Source organism: Sciurus vulgaris, assembly GCF_902686455.1.
Source record: "Sciurus vulgaris genome assembly, chromosome: 1".
NCBI lineage: Eukaryota > Metazoa > Chordata > Mammalia > Rodentia > Sciuridae > Sciurus > Sciurus vulgaris.
This window is the reverse complement of record NC_136461.1, coordinates 168,434,423-168,456,629: the sequence shown is the minus strand read 5'-3', so window position 1 is coordinate 168,456,629 and position 22,207 is coordinate 168,434,423. Positions and strand designations below refer to the sequence as shown.

Below are 22,207 nucleotides of genomic sequence, written 5' to 3'. Positions count from 1 at the left end.
TAGAGTGCTTGCCTTGCAAGCTCAGGCCCTGGGTTCGATCCCCAGCACTGCAAAAAAAAAAAAAAAAAAAAAAGTAAGTATGCCAAAATAAGTTTAGTCTAAACAATGAAACTTAATTTTACACTGATGAAGGTATCTTCATTGGAAGTGTTCCTTTTGTTCTTAGAATAATTTCTTCAAGATAGGAAGAGTATATGTTTTATTCCAGAATTATCTGTTGATTGCTTCATGAATTAGGTACAAAAATGTTTTAGCTATGCAGGTGAGGCACCTGTTGCTTAAGCAAAGTTAGTAAGCAGCAAGTGAAATACTATAACCCCATTTTTTCCCTGTGAACCACAACTCCAGATTTACTGAGACAATAAAAATCCAATGATAGCCTCAGTTTAACAGTATTCACTTATTTAGCATTTTAAAATGTTTTGATAATTTTCTGAAAACCATTGAAATAATTTATTAGTACTCTTCTCAAGAACCAGTACTTTGTTAAAAACAGAATCATGAATGACAAGTCAAAAAAGCTTTCTAGGAAGTCTTATTTTTCTGTTGTAAATAACTGATTTTCCAGTTACCACAAATAGTTTTATAAATTTCATAATTTTTATGTCCGACTTGGATCCATGAAATAAAAGAATAATTCCTCCCTAAAAGAAAGTGACTATATGTCCTTTCATTAACTTGACAGATTGGCAAAATTTTGGAGTTTTTAAATGCTTCATGGTGTTCCAAGATAAGGCAACATTCCAACAAATTACTTGTCTTCCAAATTGCAGTACCACATATAATGATGTAGTATCATAGCACTTTTAAAACCACAATTAGGTTAGATTTTTTTAAAGACTAAAATATAAGCTTTATGGATATTTGTAAAACCCTTTGTCATAGTGTCTCAGTACCTTTATTGTATTTGATTACACGGTTGTTGAAAACAGTAAGTTTTAATAAAGGTAAAAGAAAAGCTTTCTACTGAAGGCTTTGTGGAATAGAATTTGTAATCATACCTTTTCTGATGTTGAAAACAGTCTTAAAAAGAAGCTATGAGGAATTGTTAAATCTTTTGGCTTTTGTTATCTACTATTGCAGCTTCAGCTAGGTATAGTGAATCTGAAATGCTTTGAAATACATAATTTTTTTAATGGAACTTATATGAAAAAAATCACCACTAGGGTAGGGTATTGAAATGACTGGGGCATACTATTTTTTAAAACCTTCATTTTTGGTCAGCATAAATTCCTTTAATTATTTTTCCATTTCTAGTAGGATTTCATTTTGAGGTGAAACCCATCAAGTGAGTATAAAGTCTTACAATTTAGTAATCCAGAATTTCAAGTCATTTAAGATGAAAATGGAAGTAAGGTTTAGTTAAAATTGATCTTCTTCTGTAACATCTAAGTCTTCATCATCTTCATCATCATCTGCTTGTTGATCCTTTCTTAGCCGACAGGTAGCTATCTGTTAAAAATTAATATTTTTGAAATAAAAATACTAATTAAAATATTTTTACATGCTTGGTATCTTTTTATATGCCCTTATAAGGGTACATAGAAATTTATCATATACATGAAATTAGCTATTTGTTAGTTCCAGTTAGATAGCTGCCAGTAAGTACTTCAGTCACAAAATACAGTCTATTACAAATGTTAAAAAAAAAGTGTTATTCTTGGATTGCAAAACAGCATTTGTAAATCATGGGGATGGCAAAAACAGAAGGATACTTTCAACTAGACATGGCACAGAAATACTGATATAAAAACAGTGGGACTTGAATGAGTTGAGAATCTGAATTCACCAGCTTATGCTGGACATGTGCCTAAAACCTTCCTATGGGTGATTATAACTCCTAGGGGACACTTCTGGTTGTTTCAACTCTGTGCTCCTGCATCTTGTATGTAATGCTAGGGATGCTGTTTGATTAATATCTTAAATGACAGGACAGTACAACCCTCTCCCCAGGTTACCTAGTCCCAAGTCGATAGAGCTAAGGTTGAAAATCCTAGGATATTGTACTCTAAAAGTGCTGTACAAATGTTAGTTAACTTAGGTAAAATATTTAACTAGTTCCAAATAGTCAAAACTTAGTATGTAATTACTATTAAATTTATGGAATATATGTGCAAAGCACTTAATGCAGAGGTAATAAAATATAATTTGGTTGGGGGAAGAAATACATAAATATAAAGCAGAAAATGAGTGCTTAGAAGAGAAATGAAAATAAAGGTAATGAGTCAAATTTATGTAAAAGTTGTACTTGGAAAATATTTGTTCAGTTTTAAATTCTGAAGGCTAGCTATGGAAAGGTTATAGTCTCTAGACTAGAGTTTGCCATGCTATGGTCCCGTCACTCTCAGGCTTTCTGGATGCTAGAAGAAATGAGAAAACTGGCTTGCTCTTTCTCTAAAGAGCTGTGCTTCTGGAGTCATGAAAATGTTCAGCAAAATTCATTTTTTGGGTAAATCCAAAAATAATAGAATTAAACTGACTTTAGAATGTATTCTCTTCATATATAAGACAACAAATCTACATTAGCATTCTTCTGTCTCTGCCATCTCTGCTTTCAAGAGTTCTGTTTCAGAGAAGAATGTGACTATATAACAGAAGATAACAATAGTGCAGTTTTCCATCACTTACACAATAGAAAATAGCTCTAGATAGAGTGAATTATATGACTGAAGGAAACATTTTTAGTACCGAATAGCTCCAAAGGCAGCAGCTTAGATTTAAATGTTTTAGCTCACCTGTCCTGTTCCAGAAACACACTTAGCTGACAGTGATCTCTGAAGAGGTGATTTTGAATTTGCTCTTACAATATCTAAACGAGATGAATAATCTTGTGGATACAGAGAATTTCGGAAAACCTATTGCAATGATAAAACAGTATTATAAAGGAGATACTAAATGAAAATTTAGACAATCAAGATTTTTCAAGCAACCCCCTTCATGGACAAAATTTGAATTATTGTAGATTTAAGAGGATAGTCTAAGAAGATGAAGGCTTAAAAATTTCATTGGAACCGTGTGTGATCATGGGGGATATAGGCAGTAATATGAAACAAAAACTTGAGTGCTTTTACCAGGAAATTGCACAAGTTCTGGTCCTCAAAGAGTATGCAAGCTAGTAAGGCAGTTGTAGCTCATACCTTTGATTCTTTTTGCTCTGCCTTTTCTCGACTCATCAATTTAACTTCATTGCAGCATTGCTATGGAAAATCACATAAGAGTAAACTGGAGCCACGATTAATTCATGGATTCCAGCCTCATTAGGATCTGGAATGCCATGACAGGTCATGGCATGTTTTTATTCCCTAAAGAGTACTTCCAAATCTTAGCACTCTAGTAAACCTTCCTATTTTTTTTCCCTCCCCCATATCGCTCACATACAGACTGACAAGGTTATCAGGTGTGAATTTCTTCAACTTCCATTTTTCCTCAAAGTCTTCAGTGTATCCTTATTTTAAAAAGCAAACATCATCCTGATCCTTTCCAATGTTTATTTTTCCCTTAGAACTTTAAACGTGCAAAAATATTCATTTTTCAGAGCTCCAGATTAATTTTTTTTAATCTTCAAGGTATGGTGGGTGTTACTCTTTAAATTTTTCTCAAATATTCTACTTCATCTCCATTTTTTAGCGAACCATAATTGAGCTTTCACTTTCCACAAAAATTGCCTTTCCCAAAATTACCAAAGTTTTTTTTTGTCTTCATCTTTCTTGTCCATTCCTGAAGTTTTTCTTTTCCATGCATTAAAAACCTCTTTTATCGTGCTATCTGGCTAGATTTTTGAAAACTAGATTTCTTCATATCTCCTTTCTATTGCTTATGCCCTTTCCCTTAGGCTACTTTTTTAAAAATATAAATGTTTCCGGCTGGGGTTGTGGCTCTGTGGTAGAGTGCTTGCCTAACATAAGTGAGGCACTGGGTTCAATTCTCAACACCACATATTAAAAAAAATAAAGGAATAAAGCAAAGATCTATCAACATCTAAAAAAATTTTAAAAAATGTTTCTCTGGAAGATCTTATCTATAATGTTTATTAATGGCCAACCTTTCAATCATTCTCTGTATACTCCACATACACTCTTCTGATGGCCACATTTCATGCTTCCAACTCCCTCCTGTTCTAGACTAGCATTGTCAAATAGAATTTTCTAATTTGATGGAAATGTTTAATGTTGTTCTGTGCTGTCCTAAAAGGAAGCTGCTGGCCATGTGTGGCTACTAAACACTTGATATGTTTATGTGGCTGAGGAGCTGGATTTACACTTTGTTTAACCTTAAATAAGCCATATATACCTAGTAGTTATTATATTGAACAGTGAAGTTCTAGAATCAATTTTATTGTGAACGACATTAGTCTTTCTACATTATCTAGTAGATTAAATTATAAGCCTTTCTCCCTAAATATCTTACCTGAGTACTTCAATTTTACAGATTATAGAATTTTCTTTATAGCTTACTTAGATTTGCCTGAAGACCAAAAAATATATTATTTCTCTATTTAAAAACATTTTGTGGTGGCTGACTACTACAGACCAAGTGCTTCAGGTGACATCCAAGGCTTAATAAACTCATAGGTCATCACTTGTAGTCAACATACTTACGTGGAGAACATAATGTTATACTGTGCCTTTGCAATGCCAGCTCCTCAGCTTGGGATCCCAGCAAACTGATTCATCCTTAAGAGCCAAGTCAAATGCTATCATTTGCTTTCCCCTATTCTCTGGCCAGTAGCTCCTACTGTTCTTATTCTTAAGAATAGTTACATCAGTTTTTAATGGATTAAGTGTTGTTACAACTACTGCAGGGAACCCTGTTTTCTTTTTGCAAGTCCTCAAAATAGATGTTAATTTCATTCACTTGCGTAAAGAATGATTTAACATAAACTTAAACCCCATTTTGTGGGGGTGGGGGGAAGGAGACCCAAATCAAGCGATCCCTCTACACATTCCTTTAAACCTTAGAGAACTGCTAGACACAGAAGAAACAGAAGGCAAGACTTATAGTTTAGGGCAGTTCTGGTATACTAATTAGGTTAGCAGGTTTCTAAGGACTAAATTCTATTTTGATGCCAGAAAGAAAACTGGCATCCAGGTATGATATAAAAACTGGATGACTTATTAATCAATTGATATTTGGAGAAGATATATTTTTGTTTGAACATTATTTTTTAACTTTTCTAGCAAAGATGAAAATAAGCAGAAAATGGAAAACATGGAACTTTCAGGATAAGTTTTTAAAACAGTTAAGTATTATAATTAGTCTCCTATGCAAAACAACTGGTCTGCTGTTGAACAGATCAACAAAGATTAATTTATTGGCAGTAATGCATTTTCCAACATGATCCAAGATCTCTTTTAGGCATGAATCTCAAGATCTGAAATGATTGCACAGAAGTGATTTTTGAAGGGAAAAATGGGCCCAACATTACCTATGTGAAGAACAAATAAGGTAAGATAGTTTGAAAGTAACCAGAGTGCCTAACTGCAAAACGTTGACTGATGCTGGAATAAATCTCAGTGGTTCTCAGAAAACATGGGTTACATGGAATAACAGTAAATTATTTCTCTGTCCCTCCCTGTGTATTTTCTGTATTTCAAGAGTCCTTGTTATTTATAGGATCCTTCCTCCTCTTGGGACCTATTGGATATAATTTTACTTCCCTTGGACTCACAACTCAAGACTGTTCCTCTCCACAGCTGGTGAATGGCAGAATAATAACAGGGTATGCTTTTGGTTCATTGAAGGAATGCTTGTACCCTGTACTGGGTAAACTATTTAAAATACACCACTCTATATTCACTAGAGCCTGCCTCAGTACTGGACAGTTTTTGCTAGTCTCTCAAGTTTCTGATTCTTGAGACTATTTGGAACCCTGTATCATACACACACTTTTTTTTTTTTTTTAATGGAACTGGTTACATTTAAAAATTTAAACAGCTACACAGTATTTGTTTTAATGTTTGAACTTCCTGGTATATTTTAAATTCCTGTGACCAAGTTGGACCATTTTTCGAAATGCTAAATCCTCAGCACTTAGAATGATGCCTGCATTATCATAGGTGCTCAATAAACAGTTGAACAAACATGAGGTGCTACAATCTCCATTTTAGGAGGAAAGCTAAAAGTGTTAAGTTTTATTATTACTCCACTAGAAAGTGGAGGAAGTTGATTTTCAAAAACACATCTACCACACACCCTAGTTTTTTTTTATGAATCTCTTCCACAGACTACAGACTACTAAAAGTAGTGGTAAGAGGAGTTATAAAGGAAGTATGTAGGGCCCCTGGAATAAGAAGGAAAAATCGAAGGAACCAAGGGATTTGAAGGAACTTTAGAATCAGTTCAAAAGTAACATCAAAGGAAGTAGAAAAAGACTGAAAATTCTAAGAAAGAGTAGACAGTCATTTTTAACCTGCCCCTAGTACAGTGTTGTGTCTTGCAGGAAATGACTCGTGATTCACCCAGAATCATACTTCTGGTATTATGGTGTAGAGAGGATTAAAATCAGTTTGTAGTCAGACCTCTAAATTTGACTCCCAGCTGTGGTACTTAACAAGCTATGGGATCTCTGGAAAATTTCTTAACTTCATTGTGCTTCAGTTTTCTCATCCATAGAAATGAAGACAATAAGTATTTTTATTAAAGGTGTAGGAAGATTAAAATAACTAGCATAGCTAAAATATATGTCAGCCCAAAGTAATCGCTACATAAATATTTGCTATTTTATTTTATAAATGACAGATAAAAACTTGATAATCTGTTTTTGAAAACAACATGAAAAGGTGTGAAAGAAACATTTAGTATTTGAAGCAAGTTACACTTAGGAAGACCTCTTTTGACAAATGGAATACATAATTATGATCATGTATGCATAACTGACAAAAATCAGTTTGGCATTAGAAACATACACATAATAAAACATTCACCTTTCTTCATTTTAGTTAAGCTGTTCCCTGGTTTTACTTGTTTATTGTAAACAGTTGCATAATCAGACAAGAAGACTGAGAGGATATGTCTTTATGGATACTTAGATATTTTTAAAAAGTGGGGGAGGGAGATCAGTCTTCAGAATTCTCAAATGGGAGACACTCCCAAATTCAGTCATTTTTTAAATACAGAATTCTGGTTATATCTTGGGAGTACACAACTTTTTTCACTTTTACATTAGAGAAAATATGTGTAATGTGTATCTTGCATGTGTTCTGTCATTTAGCAAAAACACTTGTGCCTTTTTTTCTTCTTTTGAAAGATAAGGTAGGGCATTTATTTTATAGCTTAATAACTTACACAAAGCCAGTTGGAATTCTGATTCTGGTATTTACTACCAGAAGTGGTCATAGACAGTGAACTTAAAGCCTCTAAGCCTGCTTCTATAGTTGTAAAATGAGAATAAACAGCACCTACCTTATAGGTTTGTGTGAGGATTGAATAAGAAAATACATGTAAAGCTTTGGGCATCATGTATGGCATAAACACTCAAAATGTTGCTCAAATCAATTGTTAAGTACTCTTTCGTGGGCTTGTATCACCAAGATGATGCACAATTTTATCTCATGTAATAGTTGGATGTAGATTATGTTTTACTAGTCATTAATAAATGTCTTGGAACTTTACTATGGTTAATTCAAAAAGTTAAATAAATGGAAAATGACAAAAGTCAGGTATTTGGGACTATACATAATAACCACCATTATAGTATTTTAATTTTTAAGATATTTTTACTTATACAAACAATATTATCTTTTAAACATTTCCACATTAACAGAACTGAGCTTAGACATAGTCCTACCTCTAAATCTTCATCCTCATCAATCTTTTGTATATTTTGGTAGGCAGCAGTGTAGACCTCTAAAGCTTTGCCATGAAATAACATTTCAATTGTGATAAATTCTGAAAATATATTCTAAAAAAACAAAGATTTGAATTTAGTCAAATTGGTTTATGAATTTTGTTAAGTACTTATTCCCCACTATAATTTAACAAATTTTATGAAAGACCAAGGTATCTTGTTTTTCTACAAGAGAAACGAAATACAAGATACCCAAAATAAAAGTTGTGAACACCTTTTGTGGCAGAACCTTAAAATTATACGAAGTGTCTCCTGGATCACTATTCACTTCTCGTTTTTTTTTTTTTGGTCAGTTCTTTTTATCAGTTATCTCAATACCTGGTAATTGACAGCTCTGATGATAAAGGTCTGACTAAAATGTATGCCACCAGGTTTTCTGATACATGCCCTTAAGTATTCCAGTTAAGTTTTGAAGCTGGTATTTTAACTCCAACCCATGAAAAAGAAGACCGTATTGTGAGATAAGAGATGCATAATTATGACAACAATGACTCTTATTTCACTTTATATAGGTCACAGAGGGCTTTGGTGTACTGACCTAACAACTGATTATTATAATTAACAGCATTATGTTAAGTTAGTTTTGGATTTGATGCTAAGACTCTCCAGATACCCAAGGATGCCTTAGAGGTGGAATAGCTTCTGACCAGGACTGGGACTTTCTTAATTGCTAGTCTCCCTAAGATAGTTGCTAACCAGTAAAGAGTAAGTGCCTTTAAGAGGGAAAACAGCAGAGTGGAAGTCAGTGAGTGACAAGCCAAATCACCTATTTTTCATGTTCAAGAAGTAAATCAGCTAAATTAGAAAGTATTATTTACCCACTAATATTAGAGCCTCCATATGATTTGATTTGCAAGCAAGATGTTTAACAAGTTATTAAAGATATAAATAGTCAAGTAGGGGGAAATGAAAACTTTTCAGAGTAGATGCTGTTCAAAAAAGGATGTCAATAGGACTTTCTATCAATTCAAAAAGAATAAAGTTATATATATCTACCTCATATGCAAAACAGTCACTAGAAAAAAATATTTAAATGTATACAATATTCTAAAAACTCATAAAGACAGTAGAAAACAAGGAAATATTTATGTAATATTCTAAAAACTCATAAAAACAGAAAACAAGCAAATATTTATGTAATCTTGGGGACAGCAACATTTCTAAGCATGTCACCAAGGTAAAACCCAACAAAACAAAGGTTTAAGGTGGCAAAAATACCATAAGCAGTAAAATGTGAAATACATTTGCACCACATCTCTTTAGAGAATTTTCTCAATATAAAAAATTGTTTAAAATTGGAAAAATGGCAACATCCAACAGTGTTGGTAAAGAAATAAAATGTATCATTACATACATGAAAAAGTACTCTGCTTCAACAGTAATAATAATGAAATCATAGATACTGATTCTTTTACCCATCAGATTGGCTTTTATTCAAATATTAATCATTGCTGCATGTATACTTATGCAAGGTCTAATAGGAAAAGAAACTGTTCAATCTTTGTGGACAAGAGTTTTAAAAATAGGTATTATAATTTAAAGTGTGTGTTTTTTGAACCAGGAAACTCCACTTCTGGCAACTTATCCCAAGAGAATAACTGGACCAGGAGAAAGGTTGATATGTAAGGTCATTTAGTGATAGAATGCCAACTGCAATAGCAGAATAACCTAGATGTTCATTAGGGCTGGTTAAATAATATCCATATTGCGAAATACTGAGTAAATCAAAAAGGAATGATATGGATCTCTACTTTTTACCATGACTATCTCCACAATAAATTTTATGTATGGAGCAGTTAATAGTGCCTTCCTCATAAGGATTTATGAGAAATAAATGAGTTTATCTACATAAAATGGTACCTGGTATACAGTCAGTGCCTAAGATGTGTGTTTACTAATCTCATTACTATATCTCTTGTATATGTGCATAGGATAAAGTCTGGAAAGATCTAAACCAAAATGCTAGCATTATTTTTTGAATGCTGAGATTCCTGTTCTCTATAATTTTATGGAAAAAGAAAACATGATATTGTGTTTATAATAAAAGGAAGCTGTTAAAATTAAATTTATGTTTCTTGCTCACCTCACCCACTGCACAACATATGGAAAACTAACATACAAAAACAAAGGAAAATTTAAAAGTGTAACTACCCCATATTTATGGATTAGAAGAATCAGTCTTTAGGTGTCACTATTCCCCAAAAGATATACAGATTTGATGCAGTGGTTATTTAAATTTCACTTGACTTCTTGGAGAAATTGATAAGCTGATTCTACAATTAATACAGATCCAGAGTAGACAAGTAAATCTAAAAAAAAAAAAACCACACAACCTGATTTTAGAACTTACCACAAAGCAATGTTAAGACAGTGTAGTACTGTATAAGTATAGTCTCAGATCAGTGAGAAAGAGTGTGAGTCCAGATGTAAAAACATCAACTTATTTTCAACAAGAATATGACCACTCAATTAGGAAAAAGTGATCTCAACAAATGGTGGTGTGACAATGGATAGTCTAATGAAAAAGAATGAAATTTAACCATATACAAGAATTAAATGGATAAAAGACTCAATACAAGAACTAAAATTATAAGACTATAAGAAGAAAACAAGGATCATCACCTCAGATTCAATAAAACACAAGCTGTGTCAGTAAAACACAAGAAATCAAAGTAAGCTGGACTAAATCAAAATTGAAAATTTGTGCTTCACATAACACCATCAAGATAGTGAAAAAGCTGACTGGAAGAAAATAGTTTCAAATCATTTATATAATAAGGGACTTGCATCCAAAATACATTAAAAAACCCATGACTCAATTACAGAATAGATAAAAGAATTAGAATAGGGGCAAAAGATTTGAGTAGCCATTATTTTATATCCAATAGTATAGCTGCAATCAAGAAGCCTGATGAATAGGTAGTATTGAGAGAATGCAGAGAAATTAGAACCCTCATACACTGCTAGAGGGAATGTACAATGGTGCAGGTACTTAGGAAAAGTCTGGCAACTCTTCAGTTACCATATGATCCCACAGTTCCACTCCTAGGTATATATGCAAGAAAATAAAATGTCCACAAAAACCTGGGCATGAATTTTTATTTACATCAGCATTAATCTTAATAGCCAAAGAGTAGAAACAACCCAAACATCCACTAACTGATGAATGGATAAACAAAAGAATATCCATATAATGGAAGGTTGTCTGGCCATAAGAGAAGAACTGATGCGATGCATGCTACAACACGGATAAGCCTTGGAAGCACGCTAAGTGAAACAGTCACAAAATACCATGCATGATTCTTTTCATGTGAAATGTTTGGAATAACCCAAACCATGCAGACAGATAAGTTTTGGGTTGCTTAGGTGTGGGGCAGGCAGGGAGGTAGACACTGACGTGTATAAGGTTGAGGTTGAAAATGTTCTCAAACTGGTGATGGCTGCGCATATAAAACCAGTATATTTTATAGTTGGAATTTGAAGTGAGGATTTAACCCAAGGTGCTGTGCCACTGAGCTATGTCCCCAGGTCTTTTGAGACAGCTCCTTGATCATCCTGTTTCAGCCTCTTGAGATACTGGGAGGACTGGCATGTGCCACTGTGCCTGGCTTATCTCGACTTCTGAAGGTGAAGACGACTTCTCCCCCATCCCAGAACCATTAGAGGACGGACTTTTCAGGGGCGTGATACTGCAGGCAAGAAGAGCTTGGCAGCTCTTCGTGCACACTCCACTGTGCAGCCCCTGTTTCCTATTTCAGGAAATCCCAGGTAGCAAGAATTTTCTCTGGGAATTCTGCACTCATCCTCTGTGCCCCAGTATTTTTCTAAGCGATGCTCAAGGAATTAACACCTGTAGGGTTAGCCAGCATGTAGGTGGAACACAAAGGTGAGCCCAAAGATCAGAGGTGAATTTTCATGGGTAAAAATTTTTTTGCAGGCACAAGGAACAGTGGTGGATGAGAAACTCAATTCCCATTACTAAGGAAGCCCTTAGGTGGCAGCAGAATCAGGCATTCCTCCCATGTGTCCATTCTCACTTTTCAGGTTAGAGCTAATTATCTTAATAAGCCTCATTCCTCTAGTTCTCAAGAACAATTAAGAATTGTAGAAGTTCATGCCCTGCCCTTATTCTCCCAACTTGGTAAAGGCATTTGTCACAGGGCAGCCTCCTTAGGCTCTTCCACGAGTAGCATCTGCCAGGATACTAGCAGAGTGCAAAGCTTATGACTGAACTGAGAAGGTAAAGTTCTGAAATCCTTTCAAACAATAATAGGAAATTAAAGATGCGAATGAATGTTGTTTCAAGGATTTCAGACAGGAATTATATAACTGGCAAATAATTCTTATTGATAAGATTATAGCTTACAAAAGCAGGAAAGCTTTGCTTCTAGTAATAAGCTTAAAAATAAAAACCCTTATTAAAACTTACTACTGAAAAATTTTCAGAAAGCCAAAAAAGACATCCTTAAGTGAATTTTTAAAAGTATATAAAATAGTTATAAGTAGTCCTTCTTTCCAAAATATATAAATAAAAAGCCACTGAAGACCTGTTAAATTTCATGAGTCTGAAAAAGGTTTCTGTCTGTTGATGTGTTACAATAAATAAGGCAATAATTGTGATTTTGTTGAATAAAACACCTTATTGTGGATACAAATTTATATGATTGGCTATTACCCTGTTTTCCTATTTAATAATAGCTATTAGAAAGTCTTGTGCTATAGTTATTAATGATAGTGTATTACAATGGAAAGCACAGATTTTTTAAAAACCTGCTTTATAGCTCATTTCTGGCTGTGGTGCTCTGGAAAAAGTTGTATCTCTGCTTAATGTCTTTAAAAATTTTTTTATACTGGGGAGTGAATCCTTGGGCTATATTCCCAGCCTTTTAAAATTTTTTTATTGTGAGATACGGTCTCACTATGTTGCTTAGCTAACTGTAAGTTGCTAAGGCTGGCCTCAAACTTGGGATGCTCCTGCCTCAGCCTCCTGAGATGTTGGGAGTATAGGCTTTCTGCTTAATTTCTTAACACCACCTCACTTTTGTTGTGAAGAATGAAAGATAATTTACAGAAAGTGTCTGGAATGGCATCTGATACATAAAAACATAATGTTAGTTTCCCTTGAAAAAACAGTCTTTGGGATAAAAAGTTGAATGTCTCACCTCTGGTTGAAATGTAGTCCCTTTATATACCATTATTTTCACATTATATGTTTTGATCTATAACATTTTTTTTCATAGAGTATGGTCTAAAAAATAGTAAATTTTTCATAAGTTTAAATAAAAAATGAAGTTATAAAACATTTTTTTTGAAACCTAATTACCTTTATATCCTTTATTTTCTGTTTTTCGAAATTGTCAATAGTTTCCTCCAGATGACGAGTTGTTCGGGTAGCATCCATTGTAGCTCTCTGTAATTCAGTTTCTGCCTGTAGAAGTATTCCCCAACCAGAGATATAAGAAAACCAAATCAAAATCCATTCAGTTGAGCCTAGTGGTGTTACTATTGTAGTACTGACTTTTGGCATAACAGTGTAAATTGTTAAATACTATATTTCACTACATATAATAAAATGATTCATATAATAAGACATGTAGAATAAAGAATCTTAAATCTATTAAGTGACATGATTCATGATTTCAAACAAAAATACTTCCCTTGTATAAAAATCATCTTTTTCTCTATCTTGAAAGATTTACTGTAAGACCGTTTTCTATATTTTCTGCTTCCATTTATTTCACTACCTATGCCATTTATCATTCTATCCTTTTCCCCCCCCCTCTGTTCCCCTTACCACTTGATTATCCCCAAAAGAAATGAAGGGATTTATTAGCAAGTATTTCCAATTCTCTCAAATATTATCTCAATTTAAAAAAAATTAAGGTTTATCTCAAAGGACTAATGTATGGATTTAATGAAACCATCTTTTTAAAGGACTAAGGAGAGCACTCAGTAGAAGGACCTGTTGCTATGTCAGTTTCCACAACTGAGTCTAATTTTCTTTTCTTCCTTCTTTCCACAACTGAGATCGTAATTTTCTTTTTTTCTTTCTTTCCTTCCTTCCTCTCCCTCCCTTCCTTCTTCCTTATCATAACACTGAAATACTTAAGGCTTAACAAGTATATAACTAAAGTGTCTTATCACACCACCTTGCTTAGTTTTAATAGTTCTCCAAATGTTCTAATTTCATTATCTAAACCAGAGGAGTAGTATACACACTACAAACATCTTAGACACTAACATTACACTATTTCTATATAGTATATACTTATTACATAAATATGTACACTAATAACTAATTTAGATATCAAGTTTAATGCTTTGCTTTTATACATGCTGAGATGTCCTACAACTACTTAGTTCTGTACTGTGTAGTCAATATGGTAGCCACTAGTCACATATAGCTATTTACATTTAAATTAATTAAAGTTAAATAAAAATGTGAAAACTGGTTCCTAGGGTACTCCAGTTGCACTTCAAGAATTCAATAGCCATATGCAGTGGCAAAGTACTGTTTGAATGCTGGATATTTCCAATTTAATCATGTATTTCTCTTTTAAATTGGTGCATTATAATTATACATAACAGTGGAATTTGTTGTTACATATTTGTACATGTACATAACATAATTAGTTCAATTTCATGTATATTTCTTTAAGCATTTCTTTCTTAAGGACAGTAGTTGCCCAAAAACATTTAAAATGTTTTCTTTAGCAGCCCAACTTTCTGATTAAATTCTAATAAAGTTGTTTCTTATGTTAGAATTAGATTTACTCAAAAGTCTCATATATAATCATTTAATAACTATGGGAAAAATTTGCATTTGTCATTAAAGTTCTGTGACATGTAATATTGTGACATTTAGCCATTGGTTTCTTTTTCAAGGAAATGCATAAATTGAAATAAAGTAAAAGGTTTTACTCTAAGGATCCATTTCTTGATACACCACTTTATTACCCACCTGTGACTGAAATTTTTCATAAAGGAAAAAATACATTTCAAAGAGAATATAACAAAATTTTCAGTAAATTAAACTCATGTATTTGTATATACTATATATTTTTATAATTAGCAATTATACAGTTTCAGGATACCAAGCACTTAAAAATATGTTCATTTACCATATGGAATATAAAGTCTTTTTAACCTTAGAAACTCTCAGCTTAATCAGCTTAATCATAACTAGTATTAAAAAGATTTTTTTTTTTTTTTTTTGCTGGGCTTGGGATTCTGTCATCTCAGAAAGTGTAAAATAGAGCTCCTTTGAAGATTTATAATGGAAAAAAATATCAGTATTTGATGTCTGTTAATGTTTTGCTAAGAATATTCAAGCAAATTAATTCCTAATATTATTACATATGACTGATTCAGTTCTTGTGACTGCTTCCTTTTTGATTCATATCTTTTCCCTCCCCAAATATTGATATTTTCACTTTAAAATATATAAGACATGTAGAGTTTGCTAAACTAGGAAAGCACTGGGGACAGCAGCCATAGCTGGGACCTCTATCCTGGCAACTTGTATTCATTTTTGAAACTCTGAAATAAATTTGAGCACAGTAACTTATCCAGAGTCACAGAGCTAGTTTTAGGAAAGTGAATATAGATTTTTTAATATTTCTTCTTTTTACTGCAAATTCTTCGAATTCTGAAATGTACCAATTTTAGTAGAAAATGCTATTAAAATATTAAGATACAGCTATCTTTATATTTAATGGAATCAGCCAAGAGTTTCAAATGAATTATAAAAGGGGGAGGAAGATTGGTGTTTTTCAAATGGTGTTTTAAGAAGCCTGTTCAGAAGTCACCTCGGGCTGGCCTTAGTGCTGAGCAGGCAAAGCCCTAGGATTCTTTATCTTCTACTAGAGGGGACTTCATTTATTTTACATTTTTAACTTTAGCATACTTCTGAACAGAGAGCTGAATTTTTAGGCTGTATCCTGGTAAAAATATTATGATGCTATGATTGAATATTATATTCAATAAATGTATTTGTAGATTGCATTTATTTTCTAGTCTCAGGTTGTCAAAATCCATAAATTGTAGATCTTACCCAATAAGTAAATCAATTCACCTGTAGCAGTAATCTCTTCTATTGTTGCATTTAATCCTTCCCAAACTGAAAACTTAAGTTAGAAAAAAATCTTTAGAAATGCTTTTATTTCTGTATTGAGTATCAATATTAATACTCCTGATTTGCCAGTTGCTTAGGATCACAGATGTTGTATTTTACCTGCCTTCATGTGCCCCTCCCCCACAAGAACAAAACAAAATTGATCTCTGGCTTAATTATTAAACACTGGTGCTCTTGCATGGCTTCTGCCTTGATTTCCAGGTGTCAGTCATGAATTTTCCAGCATTCTCTCTCGTTTGACTTGCTTAAAATGGATTCTACAATCTCTAGTTTGAGATCTTAAGCCTCAACAATTGTCTAGATGTTCCTGTCAGAGCCTCCAAAGGATACTTCCAACCCTAAGGCTGCCTATTTTTCTTTAGTCCAAGGTTGGGCTTATGTACCTTTGGTCCAAGGGAAGAAGGACCAGGCAACTGGCGCAGCCCCAGATCACTGCTCGAGGGACTCCCCTCAGGAATGGAGGTGTTCTGGAACCTCAAATGCCCCCAAAGAGCCACTCCTCATGTGGTTTCTGGCTGAGCTGGGTAGTAACAACCTTAAGGAAGTAGGAAGGAGACACATAAGTAATGGGAAAGAGAGGTAGCAGGGATAAGTTAGTGCTTTCTACAGAGTCCTACCTATCCCCTATTCTTGTTGCTGGCACTGAGCAACTATTTTATGTTTTTGTTAGTCATGAACAAGCACATTCTAGGTTAGGAAATAGTAATGTTTACCACAAGAACCTTGTTTCAGTAGATACTCCTATTTAGACTCCTTTGTGTCCAGATGTGGACCTCAGTATACTCTGAAACTCCTGAGGGTCTTTGGCTGAAAGTCATAATTATGGTTTCATATAAGTTTCTTTTTAAAGGTTGATGGGAATTATTATAGGATTTTTTTCTTTCCTTTTTCAAAAGTGGGGCAGAAAGTCATTGATATATTAGCATTAATGATAGGTTTTTAATTTTATGATTAATGTTTAGTAATCACTGAAAAAAACTCAAAAATTTGAATGTACTCTGAAAAATCTGCATTTATGAGTGTTTTTTTTTTTTTTTTTAAGTCCATTGTGGAAAAAATATAAGAGAATTGTTAGGTGGTATAATCGCTTTACAATGAGCTAATTTCTATAGTGAGAACTCCTAAATAACAGTTTTTTTTCTTTTCAGCATTATATTAAAAGTCTCCACACATTTAAAACTATAAATGTATAATTTCCATAAACATTTACTTTTGTACTGCATACCTTACAAAACACTTTAAGACCAAAATTCAAAGGATACAATTATATGTCGATCAGATGGGTTTCGTTGACGTGTTCTTTCTAATTGACTTAACTGCTTAGCTTCTCGATTCTTTGCTGTTAGTGTTGCTTTGAGGTCATCCTGCAAATAAGCATTTTTTTTGTTAATTTCTGATTTAAGAAATAAAACATTGTTTTATGAATGGAGAATGCTTTCATTTTTATTCAGGCACCATTATCACAGGAATTATGAATACTGAAGGGTATATCAGAAAAAGAGGGAGAGAGGGGCATGTGTGTTTCTTTAATAATCTCTCAAAATAATGACAATTTCCATGCAAAGCTACCACCATAGACTATATATATGTATACTTTTGACTGTGGTGGTGGTTACATGGGCATATACATTTGAACACATTTAACACATTTGAACATTTTAAAATCAATATAGATTGATTTTAAAAATAGAACTTTGTCACATTCATTTTAAAAATACGAGTGTCATCTGCTTTGAAACAAAAATATAAAAACAAAAGCAAACATTCAGTAAAATAATTTCTGTCCATATAGTCTTCATGACTATAAATATTAAATATTTTTACATTTCCATAGTAATGTCTTAATCTGCTACAGTAGATTCCTTAGTAAACTCACTAAAAATATTTCTTTTTTTTAAAGTGGGGTAGGAGATGAGTATCAAGTCACATCATTTTTGTAGATGGACACAACACCTTTTTTTTCTTATTTGTTTATTTTTATGCGGTGCTGAGTTTCAAACCCAGTACCTCACCCGTGGCAGGCAATCTCTCTATGACTGAGCCACAACCACAACCCATTATTTTTAAATAGCCAAGAAATTTATCTTTCAGAGTATGTAAACAGAATGATTACATGTTACTTTGTACTTTTTATTAAAAAGAGACTTGGAAACCTCATGTCCTTTCCCAGAATACCTACTAATAGGATAAGAAAATAGATTTACTTACCCGTTTCATTTTTACAATGGTTCCATAAGCTTTCAAAGGTTCAACTACTTTGGCTTCAAGTCTTTCAACCTATTGAAAATTATTATAAAATGTAACTGAAAAGAAACATATAAAGATATCAAATTTTAAGTGCTGAAATAAAATGTTTAACTTGAAATAATTACTGTACAGATTAATAACTTTTAAATTTTAAATTAAAAACCACTTTTTAACCCATCTTTATGAGTAAAACAATAATCACCAGAAATTTTTAAGATAGAATCTAAACTCAAACACGTTAAAAACTGGTAAGCTCTACAGTTAACAATAAAAGCAGAAAAACATCCAGTATACAGTATGACAAAAAAATGTCTGAGATTTCCAAGGAGCTGATTCATGTCACACAATCTTAGTGTTTTACCTTAAAGTAGTAGTTTTCAGGTACCTTTTAAGACATCTCAAATTTTAATATAGCCACCATTTTCAGTTGTTTAACATAGTATTAGACACTTTATAGATATTAGTTCTGAATTACAATACTTCAACTTTCCAGAAAATTGAAGTTGAAAGATAATGCATACTGAAAATAAGCCTCAAAAACAAAAATGCTTAGGGATTACTGTATTAGCTGCAATTTTTTTCTGAGCCATTTGTGAATTATCAAACCCTAGATCACAAGTGGTCTGTATTGCTAATTGAAGCATATTGCTGAACTCTTTTTTTTTTTTTTTTTACCTAGAATTGAACAGTTTTTCTTAAACATTATAGTTTTAATCACATAAAGTAATTGAATGATTCTTTTACTAATAACTAGTAGAAGGAACTGAAGAAACTTTATTTTAAACAGGCAAGTACATACATAAAATATAGCAAAAGCAAAAAAACCACTTGGATATTAGAATTTTGTGAGGTAAGGCAAATGACATATTTATTTAAATACTAAAAATGAACATATTTTTATGGTAGGAAAAGCTTTTTTTGGACACATGTTTACCTAATGTAAAATCATTTCATTTCATATTGATTTTTCTTTAGTTTCTATAAACCAAATGTTATAAAACGTTTCATTTTAAAAGATTTTAGGAAAATGAAGGAAAAAAAATCAAGTTCTCATCGAACATTTAAATATTTGGAATTCCAAAGTCAAAACCATTAATAATCAGGGCAGTGTAGTCTATACTATTTCTATAATCCATACGCCGACTATACAGAGTAAGGATTTCATAGCCTTTTTTCCTGTTCTCCTTTCAGTTGCCTACCTTTTGTCACTGTTCATTAGCACCTCCACCATTTGGTAAGCAAGGAAAATAAAAGGAGAACAAAATAAGTCAATTCACTTTGCTATTTGATAAATAGCATTGAAGTTTTCTGGAAAGGGGGAAATTATTGACTACAGTAAGATTTTATAATTATCTGTGATTGTAAATTAGTTTTGAAACAAATCCCCAATTATGTGTTCATGTATAACTCAGAGTGGTTTATTACCAGAGAAATGTTCAAAGACAAGAACTCAACATTTTCCTAAAAGGTACCCAAGAAGTTTCTACTCAAATTTTTGTATGTATAATAATGATGGGTTCAAATATTATATTCATTTTGTTTGATAATTGAAATTTGTTTTAGGCTTTAAAAAAAGAACTAAAAGCACTGTTGAGAAGAAAAAAAATGGAGTTGTAACTAGGCAACTGCTGACAAGTTAACTTGTGTTTTGAAACAAAATAAATACAAGTGAATGTGCTTATAAAATATTAAAAGGAAAACGGGGGCTGCAGAAAGAAAACAATCACAAGTCCCTGGCCACTCAAAGCAAAACACACAAACCAACCTCATCTCACATTGTCAACTTCTTTGCTTCTATGATATAAATCATAGCTTTGCCATTTATTAGCTGTCTAGATCATGAAAGCATCAATATGTTGCCCATTTAGTAACCATTCAGTCATTCACATGCCAGTCTCAACATTTTCCATCTTCATCATACTTTAAAAAATGTACTTAGGTGCACATAAGACTCAAGTCATACTTTTTCTTCCCCAAAGGTACTAGGTTTAAAACCTTTTGTACACCGACATCCCTTCGCCAAAGCTGGCAAAGGAAGTGGGGGAAATTCAAGAATTCAAAGACTCAAAGTTTAGTTTAAAACAGTAAGATAAATCACAAAGAAACTTCCCTTTAATAGACTCATACAATGTTACAGACAAGAAAATATGCATTTATCCTCAAGTATGTGTTTGCCACTGCAGTTAGGTAGGTTATAATCAAAGTCTTCAGGGTTCCTTCATCCTCTACTTCCTGGCTCATTCATATCAATGTCGCTCTGACCTCTTTCCCTACCTCTGCTTGCCGATAATCCTGAAGTTTGGCAAACTCATCAGCAAAGTTTTTCAGGCCCTGCTTTAAATGTGGGGTCTCTGTAGAGGCATACACGTTGATTTCATTCACCAGGAGGTCTGCTTTGTCTCTCAGTCTGGCAGTTTTCCGTACATAAGCAGCAAAGATTTGGCACAGCTCTCCAAAATGCTTCTCCACATTTGTGACAGCATCTTGCAGTTGTCTGGTTTGAGCGTCCCTAGAGAAAAAGGTGACACAAAAAGCAAAACATTCTCAAGATGAGACGGCTTCGCGTGAATCTGACAAGCACACATTCTCCGGGCATTCTGCAGCCTGGAGGCGCAAACCCCCTCAGGGACCCCACGGTCTTCCCGGCGGACTGCGCTCCGCCAGGGCCCCTTCCGACCCTGGCCTCCCGATCCAGACCCTGCAGGCCCATAACCAGGCCCGGACCACGCGGGCCTCACTGCAGCGGGGTTGCGACTGCTTGTGCCGCTTCGCGCTGCGCGGCCTGGGCGCCCGGCAGCTCCTCGGGCTTTGGCACCGCCAGCGGCCGTGAGGGACCGGGGCCGGGAAGAGCGGTGGGAGGCGGCCGGCCCTGCCGCGGGCCCTCGCTGCAGCCCGGGGAGGTCGGCCCCAGGGCGCCGGGAGGGCCGTGCAGCCGCCGGCCGGCTCGGAATTCCGCGCGGAGGGCCCTCGGAGAGGCTCCTTTCCCTACCCCAGCCCCGCGTAAGGGCGGCCCTGGGCAGCGAGGCCCCGGGCTGTTACCGGTTTTCCAGGCTGCGCCTCAGCATCTTGCTCACGAACCGCCAGGGACCCTCGGCCGGAGCCCAACGACAGGGGCTCAGGGACTCCGGAACGCGAGCCGCCGCCTCCGGGAGCCCGAGAGCCCGCCCCGCGCGCCGCCGCGCCGGCCGGGGCGTTTCTATGGAAACGCGGCGCGCGCCCCCACGGTCAACGCCCGAGGCGACCAGTGCCCAGCCCGAGCGCGAGCCGGCAGCGGGGCGACGCGGGGCGGGCGCCGGCAGCCGAGGGGAGGCCGGGACCTTTCATCCTGCCTGAGCGCCGCTCTTGCCAGACCCTCAGTGCCCAGTTCTTCCCGGCGGCTGTAGGCGAAGGAGAGAAAGGCCAATCAGCTAGTCACCAGGAGGGAGGCAAAACGGAAGGCCGGCGGAGTCCAGGCTCCGCTTATGCTAAATTGTCTTACAGCACTCTGTCTGTCTGCTTTTCTCCGAGTTGAATGTGAAAATGTGGACTCTCGGAAGGTGCCTTTGGAAGGAGAAGTGCTTACCACCTCATCTTTAACCTTTCATTTACTCAGCAAGTGATTACTGAGTTCCTACTTTGTGGAAAAGATTCTTAGACTCTGGGAATAATACAAAGATAAGAACCAGGAGTCCCCTGTTTGAAGGGCCTGAGAGTTTGATGAGGATCCAGACATTTCAACTGAGATAAACAGACACATTTTCCCCCTTTGAACACCCATGTCCTTTCTATCCTCTTGGCATTTGCTTAAGGTGCTCTTCCAAATAAACCTGAGTCTAAATTTAAGCTTTATTTGCCTCAAGAAAGCCCTTTGGGCTTCTCCCACACTTGGCTCATCCAGGCAGCCTGGGGGCCCTTTGCAGTGGTACACTTTGCTGATTTTTTGCTGTTTCTTAACCTTGAGCTCCTTGAGGCAGTGGAAATATGGTTTTACTCTTGTATCT

General features: G+C 34.9%; 2 protein-coding genes across 2 annotated transcripts in view; one reads left to right on the top strand and one right to left on the bottom strand.

Moving 5' to 3' along the window:
- Positions 1 to 22,207, top strand: part of RAD54B (RAD54 homolog B) — a 744,820-nt gene that overhangs the window by 710,295 nt on the left and 12,318 nt on the right. The window lies entirely within an intron of this gene.
- Positions 59 to 21,486, bottom strand: CIBAR1 (CBY1 interacting BAR domain containing 1). Its single transcript, XM_079122363.1, is given in 9 exon segments — positions 59 to 1,452; positions 2,736 to 2,855; positions 7,787 to 7,900; positions 13,170 to 13,274; positions 17,206 to 17,224; positions 17,226 to 17,344; positions 18,189 to 18,257; positions 20,502 to 20,736; positions 21,267 to 21,486. Coding segments are annotated over 9 exon segments (897 nt in total). The 5' UTR covers positions 21,293 to 21,486; the 3' UTR covers positions 59 to 1,362.